The 27247-nt window shown below is 45.3% G+C and overlaps 1 protein-coding gene across 5 annotated transcripts; it reads left to right on the top strand.

The window, feature by feature from the left end:
• Positions 1 to 11882, top strand: CCNL2 (cyclin L2). Of its 5 annotated transcripts, none has more exons than XM_074975949.1 (11): positions 9 to 488; positions 2237 to 2311; positions 2575 to 2684; positions 3031 to 3151; positions 4469 to 4533; positions 7204 to 7303; positions 7384 to 7488; positions 7705 to 7846; positions 8614 to 8731; positions 8834 to 8926; positions 10527 to 11881. In XM_074975949.1, the coding sequence occupies exons 1-11, from the start codon at positions 201 to 203 to the stop codon at positions 10876 to 10878; spliced, it is 1569 nt and encodes a 522-aa protein (XP_074832050.1). In that variant the 5' UTR covers positions 9 to 200; the 3' UTR covers positions 10879 to 11881. The 5 variants fall into 5 exon arrangements, with proteins under 5 accessions (XP_074832052.1, XP_074832050.1, XP_074832053.1 ...); XM_074975952.1 differs by having other exon boundaries at positions 431 to 488; positions 2510 to 2684; positions 10527 to 11877; XM_074975951.1 differs by lacking the exon at positions 8834 to 8926 and having other exon boundaries at positions 1 to 488; positions 10527 to 11882.
• The last annotated feature ends 15365 nt before the right edge of the window (positions 11883 to 27247 follow it).

Genomic DNA, 27247 nt, shown 5'->3' with positions numbered 1-27247 from the left:
GGAACTTCCGCCCGCTCCACCCTGTTTCGAATTCCCAACCGCTGCGTCACGTCGCTTGCATCAGCCCGCAGGGCTGGCGTCACGCAGACCAATCCGGGAGCGACGCCTCGCTGCCGTCCGCCAATGGGACGCGAGCGCTGGGGGCGGGACTCCAGCCGGCTCCGGGGTCTGGAAAGAAGGCGCTGAGGCGGCGGCCTAAGATGGCGGCGGGGACGAGTAGCGCGGCGGCTGTGGTAGCGGCGGGCCCAGGTGGGCCTCAGGCGGCCGGCTCGGCCCCGGCGGGGAGCAGCGGCCCCGGCGCGGTGCTAATTGGCGACCGGCTGTACTCGGGGGTGCTGATCACGCTGGAGAACTGCCTGCTGCCCGACCACGCGCTGCGCTTCACCCCCTCCATGAGCAGCGGCCTCGACCCGGACACCGAGACCCAGCTCCGCGTCACCGGCTGCGAGCTCATCCAGGCGGCCGGCATCCTGCTGCGGCTCCCGCAGGTGAGGCCCTTCGCCCGGAGAGGCGGTTGGGCCTGGGATGGGGGGAGGGGAGGCCGGCTTCCGGCCTGAGAACGCGAACGAGGCCGCGGAGTCTGGCCTGGGCGGGGGCGGCACGGCCTGGAGCGGAGGGGCCTTTGTTGCTGTGAGTGTCACGCTGGCTGGGGGGGGGCTTTGTTCTCAGGGCCCCGCAGGCTGCTGGTGCCAGGGCCGCTGCGCTGCGCCGAGCCCCCGCCCCCCGTAGTGTGAGGGAGTAGGGAAAACCCGGGCCTGGCAGCGATCGGTGGAGAGGGGCCTGTTCCTGGCGCCGCCAGCCGCGTTGGCACAAGGGAGGGCGGCCCAGAGCTCCAGGGACTCGGGTTGTTTCCTGGCTAAGCAACCCGCCGCGTGAATTGCCCCGCATGCGACCGCTTTTGGGGGGTGGGGTCTTGTGTCCGCTATGCGGGGATGGGAATCGCCCCCCCCCCCCCCCCCCCCGATCCTGATCGGCTCTGCTGAGACCGGAAGTGAGCGAGTGAGTGAGTGATGTAACTAATCCTCTTCCCGGCGAACGAAGGGCCGGGCTTGGCTCAGTCCTCCGGCTCCCTGGGCGTCTCCCAGCCCCAGTTCGTCGGAAGCTTGTTCGTTTCCAAGGGCAGGTCCGTCTCTCTGTGTTCTTTGCTGCCGGTAAAGCACGTTTTTCGGCAGTGTGCTTCCAAGAGAGAGTGCCAGTTAGAGTGAATCTAACACAGTCAGATGTTGCTGTGATCGTTGGGGGAGTTAGGAAGAGGTCACTATGGCCAAAACAGAGTTAACAGGACATTCAACTATGAACATTTTTGCCTAATATTGTTACTAGTAATCTTTTTTTAATAGGTTTAATTTGTCTAGCTTTTTTCTGGTATAGGAATATGTTTATATGGCCAAAAAGGAAGTGTGGGTATTTATTTTTAAATGTAGATTACAAAACCACAAAGGCTAGATGAGGATTTTGGGGGTAGATGGTAGTGCCATCTTGGGATTTAGTGCTGACTTACTGTTTAAAATGACTCCACTTTGAGTTGGTGGTGGATTTTTTAATGTTGCTCAAGAAACTCCGCACCATAAATAGCCGAGTAAGAGTGCTTGCTTAGGTATTGGGGCACTGGTGGCCATTTGGACTATAGTGTCCACTTGCCTATCTACTGATGAGTGTCACCATAAACTATTTTTTGGTAGGTGGTGTTTTTCTAATGTCTAATCTGTGTTAAAACTGCCTGGGTGTTAAAAGCAAGTGCGTAACTGTAGTATAAGCCTTATATAATTAATTTTTTTCTTGTATGCACTTCATGGTGCTGAGTCTAAAATTTCTAATGGCTTTTATGAGACTTGGATGCGTTGTAGTTTAATTTGGGGGTGAGCAAATTGGGGAGTGAGCCTTCAGGGGAAGGGGATGTGTGAAATTTTGTAAGGGTCAGGGCGCAGCATGATCCACTGCTGGGTCTCGGGCTCAACCACTTCATTAACAATGTTGAAATATGTTACTGTTTTTATGTATGTATTCACACTTATACACCAATTAGTAAAGCTTTCACATTCTACAGACTTATTTTTTTACATATGACAAGGTTTTTTTTCATATGAACATAACCCAAATTTCCATTTGTTTAGGTTACATTACAGAGGTTGCTGGGACCTGACACAAAGTTTACTCACCCCAATCTAATTCATCTCACTGTAGAGCCCTGTATGGGAAGTTAACATTGGATTACCATTTCTTTCTTTCTTTCTAGGTGGCGATGGCTACTGGGCAGGTGCTGTTTCAACGTTTCTTTTATACAAAATCTTTTGTGAAGCATTCCATGGAGGTAAGGATTTTTTTAAAAAATGCACTATGCATTTGATCAATGTTATATTTTGTTGAACTACGTGTACAGGAAACTTTTGACCTAATGCTACAGTGTTCAGTTAAACACTGTTTTAAACATACCTTGTAACAAATATTTATCTCAAATTTGAATATTTCTTGGTTTTACCACCATTTTCTCTTGTTATCCCTCCTTAAGCTGTTGGAGGCGATCAGTTCCAGATTTGAGCAAAACATCAGTATGTTGCAATACTTATATTTCAGCATGTGTCAATGGCCTGTGTTCATCTGGCATCCAAAATTGAAGAAGCACCAAGGCGCATAAGAGATGTAATTAACGTGTTCCATCGTCTTCGACATCTAAGAGAGAAGAAGTAAGTTTAGAATCTGAAATGTCATTTTCTTCGTGGCCAGGTGTTATAACATGGGAACTACTGAATACGAGGGCCTGAATATGGAGCCCTCCCTGGCCATAATTGTTGCTGTTCGGATGCATCGTGACTCGGGGGCCATGTAGGTAAAACCTTGTTTGAGAAGTGAAAACTTGAAAATGAAAGAAGTTTAATCTGTATTAATTATTTACATGCTTGTGTTTGTAAATACCAGCCCATGTTTGTCAAAATATAGTAACCCACCTATGTGCCCAAGTAAAATTCTTGGGTTGTCTTTCAATATTGGCAGTTCACTCTTATGCAATGGAATCTGATAAATGTCTTACAGAAAACCTGTACCTTTGCTGCTGGATCAAGATTATGTTAATTTGAAGAACCAAATCATAAAGGCAGAGAGAAGAGTTTTAAAAGAGCTGGGGTTCTGTGTTCATGTAAAGCACCCTCATAAGGTTTGTATGATGATCAGCTAACTTATAAAAGAGTGGGTGTGTATTTCACATGCTGTCTGTTCTGGGCAGACCATTAAACTGTATAAAAGCTTCTTATGCCACAATACTAAACTCAGTAAAGCTAGTTTCTGTGATCTTGTTATCTTGTTTCTCATTCAAGAGAGTCTTAATAGTTGGTCTTGTATGTCATTGATCATTGAAGACTGGAGAAGGAGGCAGATGTTAAGAGCTGGTTAGACTTAATTGTACTTGGATTCTTCACTTTGTCATAGCATGAAAACAACTTATTGTTGTATAAGCAGGTAATCTTGGTGTCAAACTCTGAAGCATGAATAATTCCTCTTTGATTAGGCTTTCAGGTATCCTTTTTGTACATTCTAGTTTTCTGATTATACTAGTTGTCATTACTAATAGAATATATAAAATTTTCAGTACCAAGAACACTTTCCCAAAATGTGCTGGACTCTGCTTCTCCTGTGAGCTTGTCAGCACTGCTGTTTGAATCTAATAAATGATGGCTGAAGTAATGTAAGGCTTCTCCTTTTCCTTGCACTGTAGGCATCTGTTCTGTCGTGCAGTAATGGGCAGTACAGTACTTCAGACCTCTTGGGTCTTGCTGTATTGTAAATGTTCTTTAAATTTGAGATTAAGAGACTTCTGATTAAAAATGTGTAGGTACCTTGCTCTCTTCCAGTTTTCTTTGCCTGCTGCCACTGTCTCCACTTCTTTTAACTTAAACTCCTTTTTACTGGAGTACCGATCACAGATATGAGTGTGTACTTTTTATGCACTAGTCCCTGTGAATTTCCTGGGAAAAAATTTTTATATGGGGTTTTCAAAAACAAAAAAACCTCTCGTATTTTTAAATCTATTGCATAGGACTTTTTTATAAGCAGAAGAAGAAGGTCACCTAGATTTAGTCTTTTCTAATAGCCATTTTGTGGGTGCCACTTATTTTTAGTGTCTCCTCCTATCTGGCAGCTAGAAAAGGAATGTTTTTCTCTAGGAAAAGCATACCTCTTTTTAAAAACTGTTGAAAGGAAGACTTCGAGATGAATTGAATGACTGAGCTCAAAAAGGAGGAATTTTAATGACCTCATATTTGGCTGTACACGCACACTTTGGAGCCTGTTCTCTCTTGAGCTTGAAGGCAGCAACTATCTACCTGGGTAAACACGTGGAATCTTGCAAGCACTCTCTGGATAGTTGAGAGTTAAAATCTAGAACAGAATAGCAGATGCTGCATGGACACCCCTCTGAGTTAAATAATTGGCTCTAGAGATTCTTGGTAATAACCCAATAACCCATATCTTCCAGATAATCGTTATGTACCTTCAGGTATTAGAATGTGAACGTAATCAACACCTGGTCCAGACTTCATGGTAAGTTGATTTTTCTTGTTATGAGATCAGCAGGGACAGTGGCAGAAATATGTCATTTGAGGCACTCTGGGCAACATTGGTGTAGCCCACAACTCTGTTCATGGCATAGACAGTTCCAGTGTTTCCTGGAGTGTCCCAACCTACTACCCAAATGTTGATCGGCCTAAGTTTCAGGCACTGTCTGAAATGGTAAGATAGCTTTAAACCCATCACCCCTTGCTCTTTCTTCCCTTTCTCCCACCCTTGCCCTCCCTCTAAAGTGAATGTTAAGTGGTTGTTTCTTTGGGTAAATCATGCATGCAGTTCTTGTTTGTAGCTGATACTGGGAGACAGATTTTCCCAACACTTGAGCTGTTGGTTGCTACAAGGGCATCAGGAACCCTCGACAAAGCCTTTTATCCACATGGATAAACCAACATGTCAGCTTCTAAGAGTGGATAACTCAGTGTTCTTTCATTTGCCATGCAGCATCTTCTGCTTGCCTTGTTGCTTCACTGTAGTGAAGAGAATCATTTGGGGATGGGTGTCCCAAGTTAAAATGTCAGATCTTGATTGTAACAAACTTATGATTTTGAAAATTGGAATAATGAATCTAAAGGTCATATTTCTGCTGACTGAACTCTCTGGTACTGTGATCTGTTTGGTGGAGAACCTATTTTGACTTTTCTTTTCTGTACTCTTTTAATCAAAGGGTAGCCTCTGAGGGTAAGTGACTAAGACTTCTCCTCTGCTGCCCAAGCGCTATGGTGCAGGGATAACTGCCGTCTTCAGTCAAACCAAAGCAGGCTCTACAAAGAGAAGGCTGACTCTAGACAGGTGGTATAAATACGATAGTATAGTAACTGGCCAACTGCTTCCTGTGCTTATACCTTTTGATTTTTGTTATGCCTTTGGCTCTATTGTATATTTTCTAACTTGATTGTTTAAATGTTGAAAACCATTAAGTTGCTACAACTGTGTTAAAAATGCTGTACCTTTACGAAATGCGAAAACCAAAAATCTAAGGTGGGATTTAAATCTTACAGGTTGAGCTAATCAGACTTCTGTGTGTGTGTGTGTGTGTGTGGTGTGTGCTGAATCTGCCATTTCAGATACTTGTGTAGGAAGCAATTTGAAATTAAGTACAGCAGTGGCACTGAGCATTTCCCCACTTCCAGGTTACACAACCATTGCATTCAGAATGTACCTGTGAAGTGAGGACTACAGACATCAGTGGTTGTGTTGTGTTTTTTTTTTTGGGGGGGGTTAGGGGGTGGGGGAGGATTACAGAGAAATAATTGGATTAATGCCCCAGCCATACACATGGACACAACATATAGGCATTCTTGGAAAGTAGCAGTTATCCAGTCTAACTGATGTTTGAAGTGTCTTGACTTTAAAAACTAAGTTTTTAGTTTAATGTGATGGATAAGCATGTAGAGTTAAACCCAAACTAGAGCCCCAAGGCCAGCTGCACAGTTAGCAATTTTATATCTCCTTCAGTGTTGCGATAGCACAAATGAGGGGTAGAACAGCATGTTTTTGTTTTCCACATGGGTGTGGTGAAGGAGTCAACAGTAAATCTTCAGTTTTCCACTGATTTCTTCCTCCCCACCCCATGTATTTAGAACTGGGATAAAGTAAAGGACTTAAAAAACAGATTGGTGTGTGTGTGTGTCTTTGCTGTTAGGATTCATGAGTACTCCCTCTAATATTTTAATTGGCAGTGAACTGCGCTTTGTGTCTTTGTCTACTGCATACCCACCTACAATCAGTTGCCAAAGATCTGTCAGAAAGTTGATTGTATAATTATCCAGTAACTTTTAGTCTGGATGGTATTTCTCTTGCTCACTTGATATGCTGCTCAAAAGAAATTTCCTTAAAAGTTAGAGCTTTAGGCATTTCATTGATTGACAAATTCAGATGCAAGTTCTTTGAGAATACAGTTTTTTTAAAGGATTTAAGATCTATATATGTTGACTGTTGTGGAATATGTGCAATATTTTAGTTGTCTCATTCTGTGAATATTCATTTTAAGCAACCTTGTTGAAATGGGACAATTTGGAAATGATACTGTCATCCCAGAGAAGAGGAGATCTGTTTGAATACTGGACCATGGTCAGCATTGATGTTCCAAAATACTGGATTGCTTCCGTGACTAGTTTTTGCATCACAAATGGATTGTCTTGAATGCTGTCTCACTAATGGAAAATGGACAGTTTCTAAAAACCTTCCAGTGGAAATGGGCACACACCGAAGTGGACTGCTATTCTTCGAAGAACTCTGGCTGCATCCGCATCTTTGAACGCTAGCTTTGAGTTTGCATGCTTCTCTGCCCTCCGGGATTGAGCCTAGATTTGTTATTGAGTACTTCACCGATTTATATGTTGTCTCTACAAAAACATTTTGTTTTTGCATGAGAGCAGGCCAGTAGATCTAGACGGAAAAGTAAAGTTAAAATTGGTTCTCTTTCATAACTGATTTGTCAAACAGCCAGTCAGAAATTTATTCCCAGCCACATATCCATTCCCGTGATGAAATTTTTCTGACTTTTCAGAGTTACAGGAATAGAGCATTTGATCTTAATAGAATGTGTAGAGCAATACAGGTATTGTAGAATAGAAGAGAATAGAACTGAGGAATTCAGCAATGGGTTGCAATTTCCCCCCCCCTTTTTTTTTTGTCTTTAAGGAATTACATGAATGACAGTCTGCGAACTGATGTCTTTGTAAGATTCCAGCCAGAAAGTATTGCCTGTGCCTGTATATATCTTGCAGCTAGAACACTGGAGGTGAATATGCATTATTTTTTAAGTTTACATTTAAGGTTATCGTGTAGTAAAAAACTGAGTGTGTGCTTTGTCAATTGTAGATCCCACTTCCTAATCGTCCTCACTGGTTTCTACTGTTTGGAGCAACAGAAGAAGAAATTCAAGAGGTTTGCTTAAAAATCCTGCAGCTGTACACTCGGAAAAAGGTTTGCTGTTTTTATATCGTATGTTCAGAATAAATTTATTTTTCAGAGCATGGGGCAACACCTCTTGCTCCCATTGAAATCAATTGCAAAACTTCAGTTTCAGTGGGAGAAGGATCCCAGACTCCATGAGTCATATTCCTTTGGAGCAGGAGCACAGATGGTCAATCAAAACACTTGAGTACAGAGAGCTGTTTTTTTTTTAATCTTCATTTGCAGGTTGACTTATCTTATTTGGAAAGCAAAGTAGAAAAGAAAAAACTAGCCATTGAAGAAGCAAAAGCACAAGCTAAAGGTCTACTACCTGATGGGACTCCCAGTTTGGATAACACATCTGGGTTTTCACCTGCTCCTAAAAATGGTTGGTATTAGTGAATCTAGTCTGCATATTTGGACTACATTGCTTTTCTTCCATATTTTGGGGGGAATTAGTGATTTCATAACTCGAGTAAGAAACTTGACCCCCAGACCAAATTGGATTGTCGGTGGTTCCTCCAGTGAACCCTAAGCTGTCTGTATTTTATATGATGTTAATACTGCTGTTTGCTGGGTTACTGCTCTGTGGAAAGGAGTAGTCAAACTACTCCTAAGATTTCTCCAGTTTTTTTTTTTAGCCATGTGTTTTGTGTGCTAGAAGAGCAGTTGGCTTTGGGACATGAAACAACTATTCATTGTAATGGAGAACAAGCAAAATCATTGTCTAGTGGAAAAAACTGATCCATGAATACCACATTTGGAAACTGGCTAGTGTATCTTAATCTGCCTTTCCAAGCTATTGAAAATAGTGCAGCGTATTACATACCTTGCCTGTTTTAGACAGTTTTATTCAAAGGTTTTTTTCACTTATGCAAGTTTGTATTTTGGGGAGAAGGTGTGTGGTTTTGGGGAGTGGGGGGTAGTAATACAGCTGCAGAAACTTAGTTTAAATTTGAGTAACTTCTGACACTTCATACCTCATCTGCACATCTACTGGGATGTGGTAGTTAGTCAACTCTTGCCCATATTATGGAGGGCAGGTGACCCATGCAACCATATCTTGCCTCATCAGATTGATTTATATCAATTTTTAATAGGCTCTTGGACACCCAGGGAGGGGGGTGAGCGTAAACTTTTACTTTATTCTTGCAGAGTCTCCAAAAGAGAATAAAGGAAATAAGCCTTCACCCCTTCCTGTGCAAGCAATGAAGAATGCCAAAAGAAAAATGGATGGAACAAAAAGAGTGAATTCCAACAGCCCGGTGAATGGGTAAGGGTCCCCAGGAGATTGACTTGCCTTTGTCTCTTGCTTTCCTCTCTTTCCCCCCCACCCCCCAGCTGAAATCTAAGCCTTAACTTCTGTCCATCATAGTGTTCAGAAAGAGAGAGAGAGCAGAAGTGGAAGCAGAAGTCGAGAGCAAAGTTATTCAAGATCTCCATCTAGATCAGCCTCTCCTAAGCGCAGGTATGTGCTGAAGTGGGAGGGAGTGCTGCTGGGTCCCATTGGTAACCTGCTATGTTTATGGCAAACTGCTGTTCCAGAGTGGGGCTTTAGTGTAGTCAGTGGACTCTGAAGTAATGGCAGCAAATTATCTAAAATTTAAACAACATTTGAGCTCTGGAAATTACTTGTGTTTTGGAGATGCAACATGGAGGCCAGTGTAGGTGACAGTGAAGCTATGACTAGTGCGGGGGTGCTCAGCTTTTTTTTTTCCATGTTCCGGAAGCCAAACACAAAATAGCCCCAAACCCGCCCCTGTTCTCAGGCTTAACCCCCTCAGCACCAAACTCACATCTGCCCCCCATCTCCATGCTTAGCCTGCCACAGGTGAGCTCTGTGTGCTGCTCCTGCTTCTCCGCAGCTGCTGCCTGCCCCGGCTTCTTTGCAGCTCCAGGAGGGGCAGACTCATCTGTTCCTGCTCATTTTCCCCCACCTGCAGTGTGGACAACTCCCTTCCCTGCTGTGCTGAAATAGTCGAACTAAATGAAATTGGTTTAAACAGCTGGATCCCTCCTGCCAGCTGTTTAAACCAATTCCATTTAGTTCCATTATTTCAGCAGTGGACTGAGCTGCAGGTGACTCCTTAAAAAGATGTATGCGGCTCCAGAGCCACAGGTTTGCCAACCCCTGCCCCACCCTCACTTTGGCTGGCTCGGGGAGAATGGCACCCCCTGCCATGGGAAAAAGCCTGTGGGCCATGAGTTGGCCACCCTTATTCAGCAGATGTGTTCCGTGTGATCCCAGGCCTTTCTGTTAAGTTCAGCGACAAAAACTTTACACAGCAGCTGTTCACTGCTATAGACACAACAAAGCTGGGGCATAGGGAACTGGAGTGTGCTTTGACTCAGCATGTTCAGACACTCCCTCTCATTATACCCTGGCACCTCTAGCAAACATGGGTTGCGCAAGCTGAAGTGAGATTTGGCCTTCAGACCCTCTTACTGGTGGTGATGCTCAGTCTAGGAAAGGCTGCTTAGTTTTCTTGCTTTTAAGCCTTTATCAGGGCTACAAATGGGCAAGTGGGGCAGAATGAATCTGTATATACTGGTAAACTGAGTCAGTAAGAAATCAGCTTCAGCAAAAAGATTTGAATTAGTAAAATGCTGTGAAAGATACTGTTCAGCATTTCAAAGCTTCTGGGTTTTTATTGGTCTAACTGGTACAATAATTACAAATGTAACCTATCGTAGCACTACAGGACATTACTTAATGCACCTTAATGAGTTATGAAACTAATAAATGGCATTCAAACAAACTTACAACCTGCCACTGTACCAAGGAATCTCACAGAACTAAATCTTTTGGTTTACTTGAGGATCCCACCACAGTATTGTGTTTTGTGGGCTGGAGAAATACTTTGAAGGCAGCATGAATCGTAGTTTACAAGTAACCCTTTATCTAAGGGTTGCATTTTAAAGGACAGCATCAAATCAGTTTGTGTTCCAAATACCACCTAAGGTTACTATAATCAATGTTTGTCCTTGCGGCTTACTGTTAACATTGCACAGGGCATTGATTGCAAAAGCATTCACTGTTTGTGCTCTTCTTGTTTCCCCTGTTGTAGAAAAAGTGAAAGCTACTCGACATCAAGTGGTTCCAAGTCCCACAGCCGCTCCAGGAGTCGCAGCGATTCTCCCCCAAGACAGTTCAACCACAGTACTAGTTACAAAGCCTCAAAAATAAGGAGTTACAAAAAGTCAAAGGACTACAAATATTCAACACACAAACCAAGGAAGTCCCGCAGCAGGAGCTCATCGCGTTCCCGAAGCCGCTCACGAGAACGTTCTGATCATTCTGGGAAGTACAAGAAGAAAAGTCACTACTACAGGGAGAGGCATGAGCGTTCCCGATCCTATGAGCGCGCGGGTCCTCGCTATGACCGAGACCACCCTGGCCACAGCAGGCATAGGAGATGAGCATTGCAAAAGATTCTCCTCTGTCCTGGGATTTGGAGTGGAGACTGGTTGTCCCCATTTTGCCCTTGCAGCATAGGGTTAGCCTAGGTTGTAAACCACTTAGCATCAGTAGACTTTGCTAACTGCTGCTTAGCATAAATCCAAAGACACGGACTAGACATGAAGTGGAACACTCAGTTAGGTAGATTGCGTGGTTCTGCTATTGGAATGTCTTAAATGCTAAGCCTCTCTGCTGTAGTGGAGGCTTCTACTCCTTGTCTTTGGTAATGGATATATTTGCATACTGTAGAGCAATGGTGTTAATACATTTCTGGGCTTGGAGTACTGAGAGCACCAATTTCCTTGCTCAGAGCATTCTGCTGAACGGACCTTCCTAATGGAACTAGAAAGAAGCTCAAATGTTTCATGAAGGCAATTAATGGCTTGGTGCTAACAGCTGTTTCATACTGACACAATTATGTTGTACAAATGTAAAGTGATATTTCTATAATTGATGCCTATATTAGGTTACACTTGTGTATATATTTTGGAGTGTTTAATAATACAGTATGGGAATATGGCCTTATTAGCCTTTACACTTTATCCACAGTGTAAATAAGCATTTGTTTAATACCAAGTGAATGCTGTATACTGAAAAGGCAAAACTTGAATTCTGTCAGTTTAAGATTTGTGTAGAGAATTCTGATAAATGTGAAAGTATTTAGCTCGGTGTACTGAAAGTAGTATATTTTTATCTGTGCAATGCTGTGTGCAGGTCACCAGCTTATAGAGAAGTTTCATATATATACATTTTATGTGTTTTTTGAATAACTATGCTCAGGATCTTTGACACTCTGAAGAATTGGTAGTTTGTCAATCTGCTTGCTTGTTTAAAAACAGAAGGTGTAAAAATAACAATCCAAGTACACAGCCCAGTAGTATCCGTTTTAGTGGTATATCTGAGCTGTTCCTGTGCTCCCTAATTTCATTAAAGTATTTGATTTTTGTATTTAAACTCCGCAGTTACCGTCATAATTCAGAAACTTGCTTTTAAGTGGTACTACCAGGCTTTATTGCGAAGGGGGAAAAATAACCTGATTTTACATATGGGTAATGTGAGTGCTTCATAGCCATTTTATTTTTAAGCTGAACTGTGCTCTCTCAAATACAAAGAGTGTTTCAGGCTAACTTTGTAGCACAGGGAGGTGGGTAATGGGAAACCAAGTATCTTCCTTTCACACTTGAAGGAGTAAAAAGCTGTGACTTAATGGCTCCATAAGCATTTTCATCAGTGCAGATATGATAAAAGGGTTAATTGCCTGAAGTGCTGAATTTTCGTATCCATTGGAAAAAATACAGTAATAGGTGCTGATGGGTTGAGAGCGTTTACTGTGGATTTCAAGCAACAAGTACGTCTACACATCTTGTAGTAGCCAGCCTCAGTTGACACATTCCCAGTCTTGCTACAGCAATAAAAATAGCTTGTAACTGTTGTGGCACAGGCTCTGAAGTGCAGATGGTTATTTTTAGTGTGGTGGTGGTGTGAGCCTAAATCTTTGACCTAGGCTTGGAGGCTCAAGGCCTCATACAGCATGAGTTGGCTGTTGCCTAGATACTGCAGTGAGAGTGGTGCATTACAAATCTCCGTGGCTGTGTCTACACCAGAGAGTTCTGTCGACAGAAGGGGCCTTCTTCGACAACTCAGGGATCGTCCATGCTCATAAAGCCTTCTGTTGGCAGAGTCTTGACAGAACTCTGCTTTTGCCTTGACAGCTATTGCTCCAAAATCTGAGGCACAACTCTGTCAACATAGTACTATCTGCACAAGTGTGGTGTAGATGCTTCTGTTGACAGAGGGCTTACCGTGGCTGGGCAGCCCTGTTTGCAGAGCTTACCATCCCGTTTTCTGTCACCAGAGGGCAGTGCAGCCTGGAAGGTCTCTGACAGCAAGTTGTGTGTGGCACCAATCTGTTCACCAAGGTTTCACTGAGATTTCTTTGACAGTGACTTCTGTCGACAGGTGCTTCTAGTGTAGACATAGCCCATATGTCTTAGAGCAGGGATCAGCAACCCCAATACGCCTGCCAAGAGTGGCATCTGAGGTGGGAGCTCAGCTCTGCTCCTCCTCTCCCATGCAGAAGTCAGGCCACCTGTGGATTAACAAAAGACTAGCTAATGCTACCAACCACCATCTGCACAGTGAAGCTCTGCATCTTCATTTATTAATGATCCTATTGTAAATAGGATGATTAGTGATTGATTCTTAAAGGTATCACTGGCACTGTGCTGTACATACAGGACAAAAAGTCATATTTCGGCAATGCACCTCAGAAAGGTTGCTGAACCCTGTCTTAGAGTGATCTACCAGCAGATTCATCCGTCAAGCATTTACAAAGATTTTCAGTGTCTTTTCCAAGGTCCTATCAAAACGAGCGCGCACCTTAACAGGTGAGCCAGTCATTGGTACTGCAGTTGCTTATTCCCACATTCCAGAACAGAATTTTGCAAGCAATGCAGTACAACCTGTGAGTGCCTTGGAAGAGAGAAGCTGCTGTGGGGGAGGAGACACAAACTGCTGTGGTTTCTGAGCAGTAACCAGCTTTTCCTGCTGTTTTTGCCCTGGCCTTTCCCATACCCTAATGAAGTTCCTGCCACTTCTTCATGCTTCTACCCTTTCCCGCAGACTTCTGTGCAGCAGAAGACCTAGAGCTGGCTCCGGAAGCAGGGCTGTAAACTGTGGGTCACCTAGAGCAATGTTTCTCAACCCTTGGTACAGAGAGGTCTTCTAAGGAGTACATCAACTCATCTAAATATTTGCCTAGTTTTACAACAGGTTGCATAAACCCAAAGTACAAACTAAAAGTTCTGTCAGACAATAACTTGTTTCTACTGCTTCACATGCCTTAAGCTGAAATGTAAGTACAATATTTCTCCTCAGATTCATTTATTAGGTGGTAGAAAGTCAGCAAGTGTTTGGTAGTTGTCTTCTGGGATATTTTGGCATGTTTTTATAAGTTTTTAAGAGAGGTATAACTTGGTATGCAAAACACATCTGACTCCTGCAAAGGGTACAGTAATCGGGAAAAGCTGAATAACACTTGTTTTAAAACCTCAGATTATTTTAGGACCTTGTTTCTCAACCAGTAGTTAACATTTTTTGCAAATGGGGTGCTTTGTTAAAATGTTGAAACACTAGCCTCAAGAAGGGGTGAGCAAACTTCCTACATTGGACCATGCTTTTTGTCCCTGTAATTAACAGCCTCCCCACACCCTACTGCCTATCTAATGTGATCCAAATTAAAAGATATCAGTTATGGTCATAAAAAATTCTATTTTTGGAACATGTAAGGACAGTATGAAAACTAATATCTTTATTCAGTATACAAATGTGAACACACATACATAAAGGCAGGATCATTTCTAATGAGATGGATGAGCGTGAGACCCAACAGCCAATTGTGCTGCATTCCCATCTTACAAAATTACATGCCCCCCTGCAGGGTTCACCGCAATTTTACACTGAGCTACAGTGCTGGTCAGCCCTAAGTGTGAGAGGCAGGTCTTTGCAAAGAATCACATCTTGGAATAACAGTGGAGGCACTGAGAGTCAATGTGTGTTTTGCTGTTTTATATCACTACACAAAGGGTTAAATGCTGCTTTCCTGTGGTCTGATCTGAGTTTCTTTAAAAAATTAAAGCAAAACCACTTGATGCTAATTGGGCATTCCAGTGCTTCACCACTCTCCTGGGGAAATTGCTTTTGCTAATATCCAACCTACATTTCTCCCTCTGTAACTTGAGACCATTGCTCCTTGTTCTGCATCCTCACTACTGAGACCGGTCTCTTTCCATCCTCTTTAGAGCCCCCCCTCAGGAAGTTGAAGGCTGATATCAAATCCCCCCTCATTCTTCTCTTCTGCAAACTAAATAAGCTCAAATCCCTCAGCCTCTCATCATAGGTCATGTGCTCCACCCCTTAATCACTTCCATTGCCATCAGCTGGACCTGCTTGAAGTCCTCAACTCTGAGTGCCAGTTCAGAATGATGGAGGCACTATAGGCATGTACAACAGGGAGATTCACCTACCTCTCAAACAACATCCAATCTAATTTTGAACAGATGCCAAAGGAGGATGGCACAAGGTTGAAGTCACTGAGGACATGGATTACAGTAAGAGCCCACGGTTACCTAGTTTTGCATGTATCTGCTGTTTGGCTTCATAACCTTGGCTTTTATAAAAACAAAAAAGCTGTAAAGTAGCACTTTAAAGATTGACAATTTATTAGGTGAGCTTTTGTGGGACAGACCCACTTCTTCAGACCACAGCCAGACCAGAACAGGCTCAATATTTAAGGCACAGAGGAGCAAAAATAGTAATCAAGGTTAACAAATCAGAAAAAATATTATCAAGGTGAGCAAATCAGAGAGTAGAGGGGGATGGGGAGGAGTCAAGAATTAGATTAAGCCAAGTATGCAAAAGAGCCCCTATAATGACCCTGAAAATTTGCATCCCAGTTCAAACCACATGTTAATGTGTCAAATTTGAACATAGAGTTCAGCAGCCTCTCTTTCCAGACTGTTGTGAAAATTCCTCTTCATTAAGATGCAGACTTTTAAGTCGTTAACAGAATGGCCCACTCCATTAAAATGTTGGCTGACCAGTTTGTGGATCAGGAGTGTTTTTATGTTTGTTTTGTGGCCATTAACTCTTTGTCTAAGAGAGTTTGAAGTCTGTCCAATATACAAAGCATCTCGGCATTGTTGGCACATGATGACATATATGATGTTAGTTGAGGAACATGAGAATGTGCGCATGATTCTGTGAGTAACCTGGTTAGGTCCAGTGATGGTATTTCCAGAATAGATATTTGGACAAAGCTGGCAGTGGGCTTTGTTGCAAGGAAAAGTTCCAGGACTGGTGTTCCTGTGGGATAGACTGTGGCTGTTCATGAGAATCCTCATAAGGCTAGGAGGTTGTCTGTAGGAGAGAACAGGCCTGTCACCCAGGGCCTTCTGGAGTGTGGCATCCTGATTAAGGATAGGTTGTAGGTCTTTAACAATGCGTTGCAGTGGTTTGAGTTGGGGCCTGTAGGTAATGACCAGCGGTGTTCTGTTCTTGGCTTTTTTGGGCCTATCTTGGAGTAGCTGGTCTCTGAGTATTCGTCTGGCCCTGATGATTTGTTTTTTTATTTCTCCTGGTGGGTAAGTCAGTTTATGAATATTTGGTAAAAATCTTGTAGTTTTCAGCCTCTGTCAGTAGGATCAGAACAAATGTGATTGTACCTAAGGACTTGACTGTAAACAATGGATCTAGTTATGTGTGCAGGATGGAAGCTAGAAAGGTGTAGGTAAGTATAGTGATCAGTGGGTTTCCAGTAGAGTGTGGTACCGATCAGGCCATCCTTGATTTATACTGTAGTGTCCTGGAAACGTATCTCTTGCGTGGAGTGATTGAGGCATAAGTTGATGGTGGGGTGCAGATTGTTAAAGTTTCTGTTTTTATATGCAACTTGTTTTTTGCTAACAATGTTGCGTTGCTTTACATTACTGAGCAAACTTGAAGGAAAGGCTTGATGTATCTTCTGTGTGGGCTTCTAAGGACAGATGCAGGGTAGCTGGCTGCAATAGTTTGGTCCTTTGGGGATCTGAGCCCACCGCTCCAAGATCCCCCTACAAGGAGAGAATCCACTAAATCGGGAATCTCCTAGTGTAGACCAGGCCTTAGAGTCTGCTGAGTTCCCATACTAATCATTCCAACCCCTAGTTACCTTCCCTAGCAAAACAAAGCAGCAGAAATGTGGCACTTTAAAGACTAACCAAATGATGTATTGGGTGAGGAGCTTTTGTGGGACAGACCAACTTCTTCAGGTCTAAAGAAGAAGTGGGTCTGTCCCATGAAAGCTCCTCACCAAATAAATCATTTTATTAGTCTTTAAAGTGCCACATTTCTGCTGCTTTGTTTTGTTGGAGTACAGACTAACATGGCCACCTCTCTGTTACTATTTCCTAGCAGAGATGACCATGCTTGTCTTCTTCCCTTGTGAGATAACACCCCACCACCACCCAAGAAACAGATACAGCTGATATCTATGCATTTGAGAGCAGTCATTTATGAGAATCTGCTGTGTTTGTCTTTGACCCAGGACACAGGGTCAGTAGTACAATGACACTTTATTAACAGTGGGGACTATGGACCGGATGTCAGTTCTGCACCCGTGCCTGTTTATGGTGTGGGGCACAGAAAACCGGTGCAGGTTTGTCATCTCAGGCAAGAGAAATGAAAGACTGTTTGGAAGGTGCGGAACTGAGTGTGAAGGACAGACACAGCCAACAGACCCACTTTCGCATGAATAGGACACTATCAATATGCCCTCTCTTTATTTCCATTCATGTGCAGAATAAATTTTATGTTTACCAAGGGCTGTGCGGATGTGCACCTCCAATAGAAACACATTTGGCCAGCTGTGGGTGCTCTGTTAATCAGCTGGGTAGCACCTGAATATCCCTTGGGTGGCCACCCAAGTATGCAGTTTACAGAGAACTTTGGACACAATCCCCACCACAAAACTAGTACGAAACCACACCCTCTTCCCCTGCAAAGCTGAACCTGACAGGTTCCTCTGCCTGCCTGCCCAGAAACCTGGGGGTTGAGTGCTTTTGTGATGGCAAATGTATGTGTTCCCTTGGCAAGGACCGACGGTTGTCTCTACCCTGCTTCAGCCTTGGGATCTAGCAGGAATAGAAAGGGGGGCAGCTAGTGTGTTTGTGGTCCGTGCCTGCCGTCCCATGGAGAGGACAGCTGCCAGAGTGGCGGGGGGTGCCAGAGCCCTCGGGAAAACACTGGGAAAACTGGAAAACTGTACCTGCAGCTGTTCTATGTGGTGGTGTAAGCCCAGCTGATCTCCCTGACTAGGTCACTGTGACATGCTAGGGAGTAGTCAGCTCTGCTGGAGTCAGGCCCTGCCCTGGGGTGAAAAGAGTAGGGCAACCAAATCTCCCTGTCCCAAATACAGGACAGGGAGTTATGGGGGGAAGGGGTGACTCCTCCCAGCTCCACCAAGCCCCAGGGAGCTGGGAAGAATGTGGCAGTCACTGGCCTGCCCAGGAGCCCAGGTAAGTGGCAGCTGCTGGAAGCCCCAGAGAAGCAGCAGCCGCTGGGAGCCCAGGGGAAGTAGCGAGGCCACAGCAGCCACCCATGCTCCTCTGCTTTCCCCAGGCTTGGGGAAGTGACTCCCACCAGCAGCTGAGCCTGCGCGGCTGCTGGCTGAAAAGGTCAGCGGAGGAGGGGTCAAATATGGGACAATTAGTCCGTTTTAAGAAATAAGTTAGGACGCCTTTCTGATGTCCCAAATACGGGACCATCCCACCCAATACAAGACAGATAGTCACCCTAGAAAAGCGATTCCCTGCTTCTAGAGGTGGTGCTGTACTTCTGTGGATAAACAGAGGGCTTTGGTGTCCAGGTCCCTCTCAGGGCTTGTCTACATTACCTCCCTACTTTGAAGGGAGAGTGGTAAGTAAGGTGTCGGGAGATTGTTAATGAAGTGCTGCACTGAATATGCAGCGCCTCATTAAGCTAATTCTTGGTAGCCAGACAAACCGCCCATCACCCCCACTTTTCCTCTCACTGTAACTACTTCAAGGCACAGATGTGCTGAGCCATCGAAACCATGGGAAGCACAGAAGAATAAACAAAGGGAGTAATAGGCTGTTCCTGGAGCTGGGGGCCTCGGGCTACCTTTGAACAGTACTGTTAGTGATATGCCCATATAACGTTCCAGGAGGGGAATCCTATGCCCATGTGAAAATCATGTTCTGTCTTAATGATTTGGCTAACATTCAGCTATCTTTACCTAACAAATGCAAATTAATCTAGTAACCATCTTTTGAGACTGGCATCACTGAGACGTACCAGCACAACTGGTGTTAAGAAAGATATGTACATGACCCAAGGGTATAAAGTAGGGCCTAGCAGCAGACATGAGCTGAGCTGCATTTGCCTGACCTGCTGGTCAGAACGGGCCTTTGCCTCCCAAGGTGAGGGAATGCCCTCCTCGTACTCTTCTTCCCGAGGGATTGAGTGACAGACGCTGGCAGCACTGGAGTCGGATGATGCAGCGGTGAGAGTTATACCTGCTATGTATTATTTTGCATGCATTTAATAGGTTAAGTGTCGTTGTTGTTGTTGTAACTAAAGTTAAGTTGTAACCAAAGTTAAGTTTAACACTCTAAATTACCTGTAGGTTTACATCTCTTACATGCTAACCTTTTCACTGTAATGAATCATAGTAACCACTATGCTAAGCCTGACTCCTCCAGTGATTACATCGAGCCATACACAACCAAAGAACCCTAGCCGGCTTCTGGCTAATTAACCCTTAGGTGTTGCTAGTGTGCTGGAAACTGGCGTTGAGTTTGGCTGCCTGCCAAGGGGCAAACTCCTGGGGCATAAGTCAGCCACCCTGGCTGCCTGCTGCGAAGGGACAGTCTGTCCTAGCAGTTAAAGTCTCGGATATAAAAGACTCCTTCTGGCACTAAGTACTACCCGATCAGCCACCCCTTTAGTGTCGGCTAATATTGTCCCCCACGGCAACTTCAAAGTGCCGGCTCGCATGTCGCCATGGCTCACCCGCCGGTACTTCAAAGTCCTTTCACTCCTCAAAATTTTGAGGAGTGAAGGCACTTTGAAGTTGCCCAGGAACTTCGAAGTACTGGCGGGTGAGCCACAGCAACACGCGAGCTGGCACTTTGAAGTTGTTGTGGGGGAGAATTAGCTTAATGAGGTGCTGCATATGCAGCGCAGCACTTCATTAATAATCTCCCGACACCCTACTTACCATGCTCCCTTCGAGGTAGGGAGGTAGTGTAGACACAGCCTCAGTGATGGACTCTGGAGTCAGGATGCAAAAGTCCAGTTTAAAAAAGAACTGACATTGATTCTTCATTGTGCCTGTACCAGCTGCCAGGAAATGTTTAGAGATGTCAATTTCCATGAAACTCCCACGAAATCTATTTTCTTTCCCTTATCCAGGGGTTTGCACCCTTCAGCTCGAGAGCCACATGTGGCTCCTTAAGGACTTTTTTGTGGCTCCCAACACTATAATTGTACAGTTAAAACAAAAACAAAAACAAAAACAAAACTCCTCCTGATTATTTTCAATAAACAGCGCATGTCTAAAAGCCCAAAAATGAACAGCTCAGATCTAAAAAGCAAACAATGTGATCTCAAAACCTCGGCTAACTCCCACTTTAATACATGCAGTGCATTGTGGGATAGGATACTCTATCTGTGTTTTTATCGAGTTGTTAATGAAGTCTTGGTTTTGCAAAGGAGAAGGAAGCCTACAGCATTCCTGCTGTGAAGGCCAATGCGAATTCTAAGAAAGAAAACTGAAATTACAGTGAATGTGAAGTAAAATGGGCAGAATTAAATTGGGGTTGGAATGGCTTCAAAAAAGAGGAGAATCAAAGATGAACCCAGAGAATTTCAGACTCAGTGGACCCAATCCTTTGCATTTATATCGAGTTCATCTGGGCTCCATCTTTCAGCTATATCTTCCTATTATAATTCTTCATTGGTGACCTTCTGCATCCATCCTCTTCTCAGGATCTTTCTATAACAACTCCTCTCAAATGCCAATATTCTTCTCTTCAAATCTTTTGTTATCACCCATGTCTCACATCCATACAACATGCTGCTTTGCTTTTCCAGATCTTATCCATCGCCTTCAAACTCGCTCTTGCTTTCGCTATTCTAGTCGCTATTTCCTTCTTACAGGCTGGATCATACATTATGTTGCTCCTCAGATATGTGAACTTCTCTACATTTTCTAGTTCAATACCATCTACGCTGATCTTCCTTCCTATTTTCTTGTCTCCAGATACCATCGTTTTTGTTTTATCGATGTTCATAATCAGTCCCTACCCCTTCCCTTCCTCGTTCAGCATCTGTACCGTTTTCGCTAGCTTCTTCTCATCTTCCTCAATGATAACGATATCATCCTCGACCCTCAAGTTATTAACTCTTATTCTGTGCACAGATATCCCTTCTATGTCTTCCTTGTGTGTGGGCTGTTCTTGAAATAGAGGTTCAAAAAAGTTCAGTTTGACGTTATTTATTAAGAGCTGTCCTGTATTCACATGCACTGCGGCTCTTGAATGATTGAGATTCTACCGAATTTGAAAAAAAAATGGCTCTTGCTTTTTTTATTGCTGATCCCTGCCCTTATCCAAACAGCCCCAGCAAAGATGTAACCCTCAGCACACCGAAAAGAAAGGGAAAATGGCCAGGTGCCAGTTCTCAGGGTGTGAAAATGTTTCAAAGCCCATGAACATCGGGGCTGGGTTGATGTGCATTAGACATGGGGAGTTTCTGACAAGAGGTGAGCCAGGAATCCCACCGATGCAGCTTTGCTTTCTTCTACTCTTTTCTGGGCATTCTTTAGCTTTTGTTCACTTAATCTTTCCTAAGCCCAGTTCCAGCAGTAACTGCTGAGTCCACGTGCTTGCATATAAGTGAGAGGTGGGAACACTGGCCCAGGGATTTCCAAGTAATGTTAAAGAAAACACAGAGCCGAGTGATTCTTTTTTTTTCAGTGGTTGAACCAAAGCCAGGCATGGGTGTGTGTGTGCGTGAGAGAGTGAGTGTGCATGTGTGGGCACGTGTGAACAGGGGCTGTGCGGGGGGACTTGAGCCAGAGGTGGGATGGGAACCAGAGCCAAGTGTGGGGGGAGGGGGTGGGAGCCAGAGCCAAAGCCATGCGGGGTGGGGGTGAACTGAGAGACTGCACGGCGAGGGAGGTGAACCGGAGCTGCTGGGGGCATTGAACTGGGGTGGGTGGGGTTGTACCGGGGCCGGGGGGAGCAGGATCATGTTAATGCGAGTTAAGTGCAACTGGAAATCCCACATTTTGAGGGTTTCCTGTAGTGCTGTCTTGGGTGTGGATGAACTACTTCAGAACAAGCTTTGCTTATCTGGGGCCATCCCTGTCGTGTTCCCTCTAAGCTGAGCATTTGGACGTCCACCCAGGAGAGCTTCAGGCGCCGCCCGGCTGATTAGGCCAGCACCCACAGCCACCCACAATGAGCAGCACGTGTATCTGCTGCTGGTGCAGACCTGCACAAGCCTTGGTGCCTGTAACAAAATTTATTTTGCCCAAGGATGGAAAAAATTAGAGGGAACGTTGGTCTCAGCCCCGTTCCTTGCCTGCATCCCATAAAACCCCACTCGCGAAGGGCTTGTCTTCTGGGCAGCCCTTCCTGAGTGCTGAAGTGGGCATGGAGTCCACTAGAAACAAGTCAGCTGCCCATGAATAGAACAGCATTGGTTCACCTGAGTCAGGGGCTGATTTGCATTGCTTTGGGTTTGAATGTCCTTCAGGTTTTGCAACCAGTCCATCAAGTTTGAGGCACCCAGGGCTCCTGCATTCTTTTGCAGCTTACCTGAAGATTAGGGTGAGGTCTTTCAACCAGTCTTTGCTAGCTTTTGTCAGTATTGCGTTCAGCACACAAGCAGGGGTTTGGGAATGAGAGACAAGCCTTCTTAGTTCATATGCACCCAGGTGACTCTCAGGCACTCCCACAGTAAGGGAAGCTGGGGATACAACCTGGCTGTAGTTTTGCCCACATATGTTTGCACTGAGAAATGCACTGGGGATGCGGCTTTTTCAACTTCTCAATGGAACGTTCCGAGTCATGCGAGAACTCGCAGTAATTGGTATTTGACTTAAAATTCAATTTCCAGGAGGCAAGTCACAATGTGGGAACCTCCAAGTAAAGTTTCTCCCCCTCCTGACTGTGCAGAAATACCCAACCTACATGCAGCCTGGCGGATCCCCCCCATCAGGAGGCAAGGAACCCAAAATTTACCAGGGAAAAAAATGGGTTTTTGATGAGTCTCATGACTGCAGCAGGGGAGCTGGCTAAATTTTGAACATCTGAGGCTGGCCATTCTGCTTTCTATTGTCAGCCTTCATCCCGGTTGTTGGCCCCAGCTGCCTGATTCTGCAGCCTGGTCCTGCTCTGCATTTCTGCCCATGGGGCCCAAGAACAAAGTGTTTTTCTCTCTGGCGGCAGGAGTTTTTTCCCTATCTGTGCCTTGCCTTAGCCATGGTGTATGTATTTCAGATGTGTGTCCTTTTTTGTGTGGAAGGAAGTAGAGCAAGATCTCAGCTGGCAGCCTCTTGTACATTTCATGACTGGTGATGGAGATTGCTCCCAGGTTATTGCTAGCTGCTGGATTACACCTACTAGCTACTGAGGCAGCATGGTCTGTTGAGCTAGTCAAGGGGTGGGAGTCAGATGTTGTAGGTTCTAATCTTAGCTCTGCTACTGAATGCTCTGTGACTTGAGGTGAGTCACTTTCTCTCACCTGTCTTCTCCCTTGTCTAACTAGGTGGCCTGCCGTGGGGTTTGTGCGTGCTCATCACCTCTGGAAATCAGTCTGCACTGAAGCTGGAGGCAAAATGAGTCTAGAAATGAGCAGGCAAGGGATGAGCTGGCTCTACCAATGCAGAATACGCAGGCTAGAGAAATTGGCAGTCATTTCCAGTGGGCTGTCCAGAGCGGAGGTGGAAAAGTACCCCCAAAATGACTTGAGTGAAAATACAGCTGCTTGAGAGGCATTCATTGAAGTACAAGTCACTGGTGTCCTTCTGGAAAACTCCGTCAGCAGAGGAACACACGCGTTCACGTATCACATCTTGTTTGTATTCAAGTATCCATAGTGAAAGCAGCTGCACTTTTACTGAACTAACTTTTGGGGTATCTTTTCCACCACTGGTCCAGAGTCAGTAACACAGCTCAGCCCCAATCTTCATGATAATGTGCCACCTACAGAGCAAGGCGGCTGCTCAGACCAGAGTTTTACCAGCGTCTCCTGGCTGGTGCTCTAAGCCGTGGGCCGTACTACTTCCTCCACAGGGTGCAGAGAATAATTCACTGAACCATATGGGACAAAGAGTGCAGCAGCCTTGGAAGTGCTCCCACAACACATGCTCTCACGCTCTCTGTTTTCCCTTTTTCTTAAAAAACAAGCCAGGTCTTTCTCCATCACCCTCTCCTATTATTTGACACAAAGTACTAAGGCTGCAAATAAGAGGCCAGATTGTTTTGCAGGACACGTTCCCTGCCACGCACCGGTGCAGAGGTGCATGCAAAATATGAGCCTATTCCCTCATGCTCCTCCACAGCAGTGTTTCCCAAAGTGAGGTCTGCGGCCCCATACAGGTCCTTGGGGGGAAAATATACTGGTCCTTAGAAAACATACAGATTATCGCTAGGTACTATTATTATTGTGAATAAATAATAAACAGTGGAAATTTATTTGTTTTTCATTGTTTTATATGAGTTTATAGTTTTGGGCCACAAAAAAAGGTACTGAAAAAAACCAGGTCCCAACTATAGAAAGTTTGGGAAACCCTGCTCCCCATGGCATTCACTCCCCTGCAGAGAGTAACAACAGGCCTGGTGTGTGTTTCAGATAAAAGCTTGCACAGGGGGCTGCTGCTGGTGCCCACCCTGGGAGCCTTTCACCTCTGCCTCATGATGTAGCCCTGGAAGAAGAGGAGGCAGGGGACAACATGCAATGATTTATTATTGGTATCACTGTAGCCTCTATATAATCCAGGAGGAATCCAGGTGCTAAATGCCATGTGAACCTGGAACAAGAAAAACAATAAGTCCTGACTTACTTGACTTAAACCCTTGTACTCTAAGTGGAGCAGAGGTCATCTGCAAGTCTCCTCCACTTCACTCTGTCTCAGGACAAAACTTCTAGCGACCCCAGGAGTGCCCCACTTCTCCACATTGTCCGGGGTCTTTCACTTTTGTGTCTTCCTTGCAGGTTCTATATGAGAGCTTGACGGACTAGGCTGGGTGAGGGTTTTCTGAGAGCGTGGCCGTGTCATCCCCACTTTCTTCTCTTGATTTGAACGTCAAGTGGTTCTTGTCCTGCTCTGTTCCAAAGCTCCTCATCTGTGACCAAGTCTCGCCATTTGATGTGAAGGATGCACCTCAGGCATCTGGTTATGAACGTCTGTAGCTTGTGATTTGAAGACGTTTTAGTGCGCCAGGTCTCATGTCCATACAGGAGCACACTCCTCACATTTGGGTTGAAGAGCCGTAGTTTCATCTTCGTAGATATTATCTGTGAACTCCATATGGGACAAAGAGTCTTGAATGCAGCTGTTGCTTTCCCTATCCTGGCATTGATATCCTTGTCTGTTCCTCCATCTTTGCCCATAATACTCCCCAAGCAGGTGAACAGCTGCACATCGTCCAGGTCGTTCCCTCCCCACTGTGATGGTGTTGTTGTTGGACTGGTTGATCTTCCTTGTCTTTGGTCTTTCCCTTGTTAATGCTCAGTCCAGTCATGCTTTCACTGACAGGCTTTCATGTCAGTGTGAAAGGAGGGCAACATCGTTAGCAAAATCTATGTCCACTAGCTGTTTGAAAAGTGTCCACTGAATGCCCCGTTGATGGCCATCTGTTGTCCTCTTCATAATCCAGTCCATTGTGATCAAGAATAGGAAAGGTGACGATAGGCACACTTGTCACTCCTGAGAGTATGCAGAAGGATTCTGCCGAGACACCGTTGTGAACAACTTGGCATGTTGAGGGTTCATACGTTGAACAGATCAGGTTGATAATTTTGGATGGGATGCCAGGGTGTTGCAGCAGTTTCCCCAAAGTGTCTCTATCAACGCTGTCAAAGGCTTTTTCAAAGTCTATGAGGGTTATAGCCAGGGGCAGTTCCACACAAGGAACTGTTCCATGATCACTCTGAGAGTTGCTATTTGGTCAGTACAAGATCTCTCGCTTTGGAAGCTGGCCTGTCCTTTCCTGAGCTGTTTGTCAAGGAGGAGTCTGGTGGTACCTTAAAGAACTAACACATTTATTTGGGCATAAGCTTTCGTGGGCTGGAGGGAGACCACCCTGTCTGAGGCAAACTACAGTTTGCCGGGGTGAATACACAGATGCAAAGATAGGAGTGCTACCTCACCAGTGCTAATGAGGCCAATTCAATCAGAGTGGTTTTGGCCACCCTGTAAGCTGAGCACTTGGGTGGCCACCTAGGAGAGATTCAGGTGCTGCCCGGCTGATTAGCAGAGCACCCCGCAGCCACCCACCGTGGGCAGTATGAGTTTCTACTGGTGGTACACAGCTACACATGCCTCGGTGCACATAAGAAAATTTATTCTGCCCATGGATGGGGAGTTTATGGGGAGAGCCCAGGACTGGAATAGCAGGAGTGAGGAGTCAGAGACAGAGGCATAGTGGCAAAGCTGCAGCAAGTGCTGTTCCCTGCCAGCAGCACCAGCTTCACCTGACACCTCTGCAAAGAAAAGCCATCTGATGACGCCCCAGGAAAGCACTCTGCCTATGGCTGTACGGCCTGGCCAACCTGAACCACAGTGCCTCGGGGCGGTGCTTACCCAGCCACCCAGGGACCAAAGTGGAGCCCATGCAGTTAAGTTGCTAGGCTGCTATACCCATGGGCAGCGGGTGACCCCAGGGTTTGGGGAGGGAAGCACTCCTGGCCCTGCCTCCCTCTGTGGCCACTGGCCTCTGCCCAGCTCTTCCCCCTGCCACACCCCAGCTCAATTCATCAGTAGAAGAGAGTCTGGGCCCAATCCAAAACCTCAGAGCCCCAGTCCTGGTGCTTACGAAAACCACACTTTGTGGCCTGGGCCCATCTCTCGTGAGCACCAGTTCTTGAATGCAAAGGGTTAAAGGAGCAGCCTCTACAGGTATTGGCTGTGCCCCCAACCCTCGTGCCTCATGGCTGTGGCCACACTACCCCTCTCTTTCGGAAGGGGCATGTTAATGTAGCACTGACATGAATATGCAGCATCTCATTAGCATAATGGCAGCCACACGCAATTTGGAAGTGCCACTTCCAGAACGTACCCTGCCTGCGTAGCCGGTGGCCTTTCCAAGGACCCCCTGTCTTTGAAAGCCTCTTCTTCCTAACACCAGACAGGAAGAAGGGGCTTTCATAGTCCAGGGCGTTCTTCCAAAAGGCCCCCTCCCAGCTACATGGGCAGCATGTGTTCCAAAAGCGGCACGTCTGAATCGTGCGCAGCTGCCATTATGCTAATGAAGCACTGCATATTCATGGGAGCACCTTATTAGCATCTTCTGAACTGCCTCATTAACATGCCCCTTCTGAAAGGGTGGGGTAGCATGGCCACAGCCCATGAGTCTGGGATAGGACAGGCTGGGCTTCTTTCCTCCCATTGCTAGTCCTGCTCTTCTGTGGGCACAAGGGGGAGATTTGAATCAAGTACTGTGAGCCCATTGACATGGTGAATCATAACTCCATTACTGTAGGCTTTAAAACCGCAGCCTGTTACTTTGCTGTGGGAATGGGATTTGTTTTCTGTTCAGG

The sequence above is a fragment of the Carettochelys insculpta genome, chromosome 23, assembly GCF_033958435.1.
Source record: "Carettochelys insculpta isolate YL-2023 chromosome 23, ASM3395843v1, whole genome shotgun sequence".
NCBI classification, from domain to species: domain Eukaryota; kingdom Metazoa; phylum Chordata; order Testudines; family Carettochelyidae; genus Carettochelys; species Carettochelys insculpta.
Note: the sequence above shows the minus strand (reverse complement) of the source record. Positions and strands in the feature narration are given on the sequence as shown.

Bases quoted from the DNA above. Each gene is read 5' to 3' on its own strand.
- CCNL2 (XM_074975949.1), top strand. From the start codon at position 201: ATGGCGGCGGGGACGAGTAGCGCGGCGGCTGTGGTAGCGGCGGGCCCA. The intron at 2,685-3,030 runs GTAAGTTTAGAA...AATGTCTTACAG, and splicing joins CGACATCTAAGAGAGAAGAA to AAAACCTGTACCTTTGCTGC. The intron at 7,847-8,613 runs GTTGGTATTAGT...TTATTCTTGCAG, and splicing joins TTCACCTGCTCCTAAAAATG to AGTCTCCAAAAGAGAATAAA.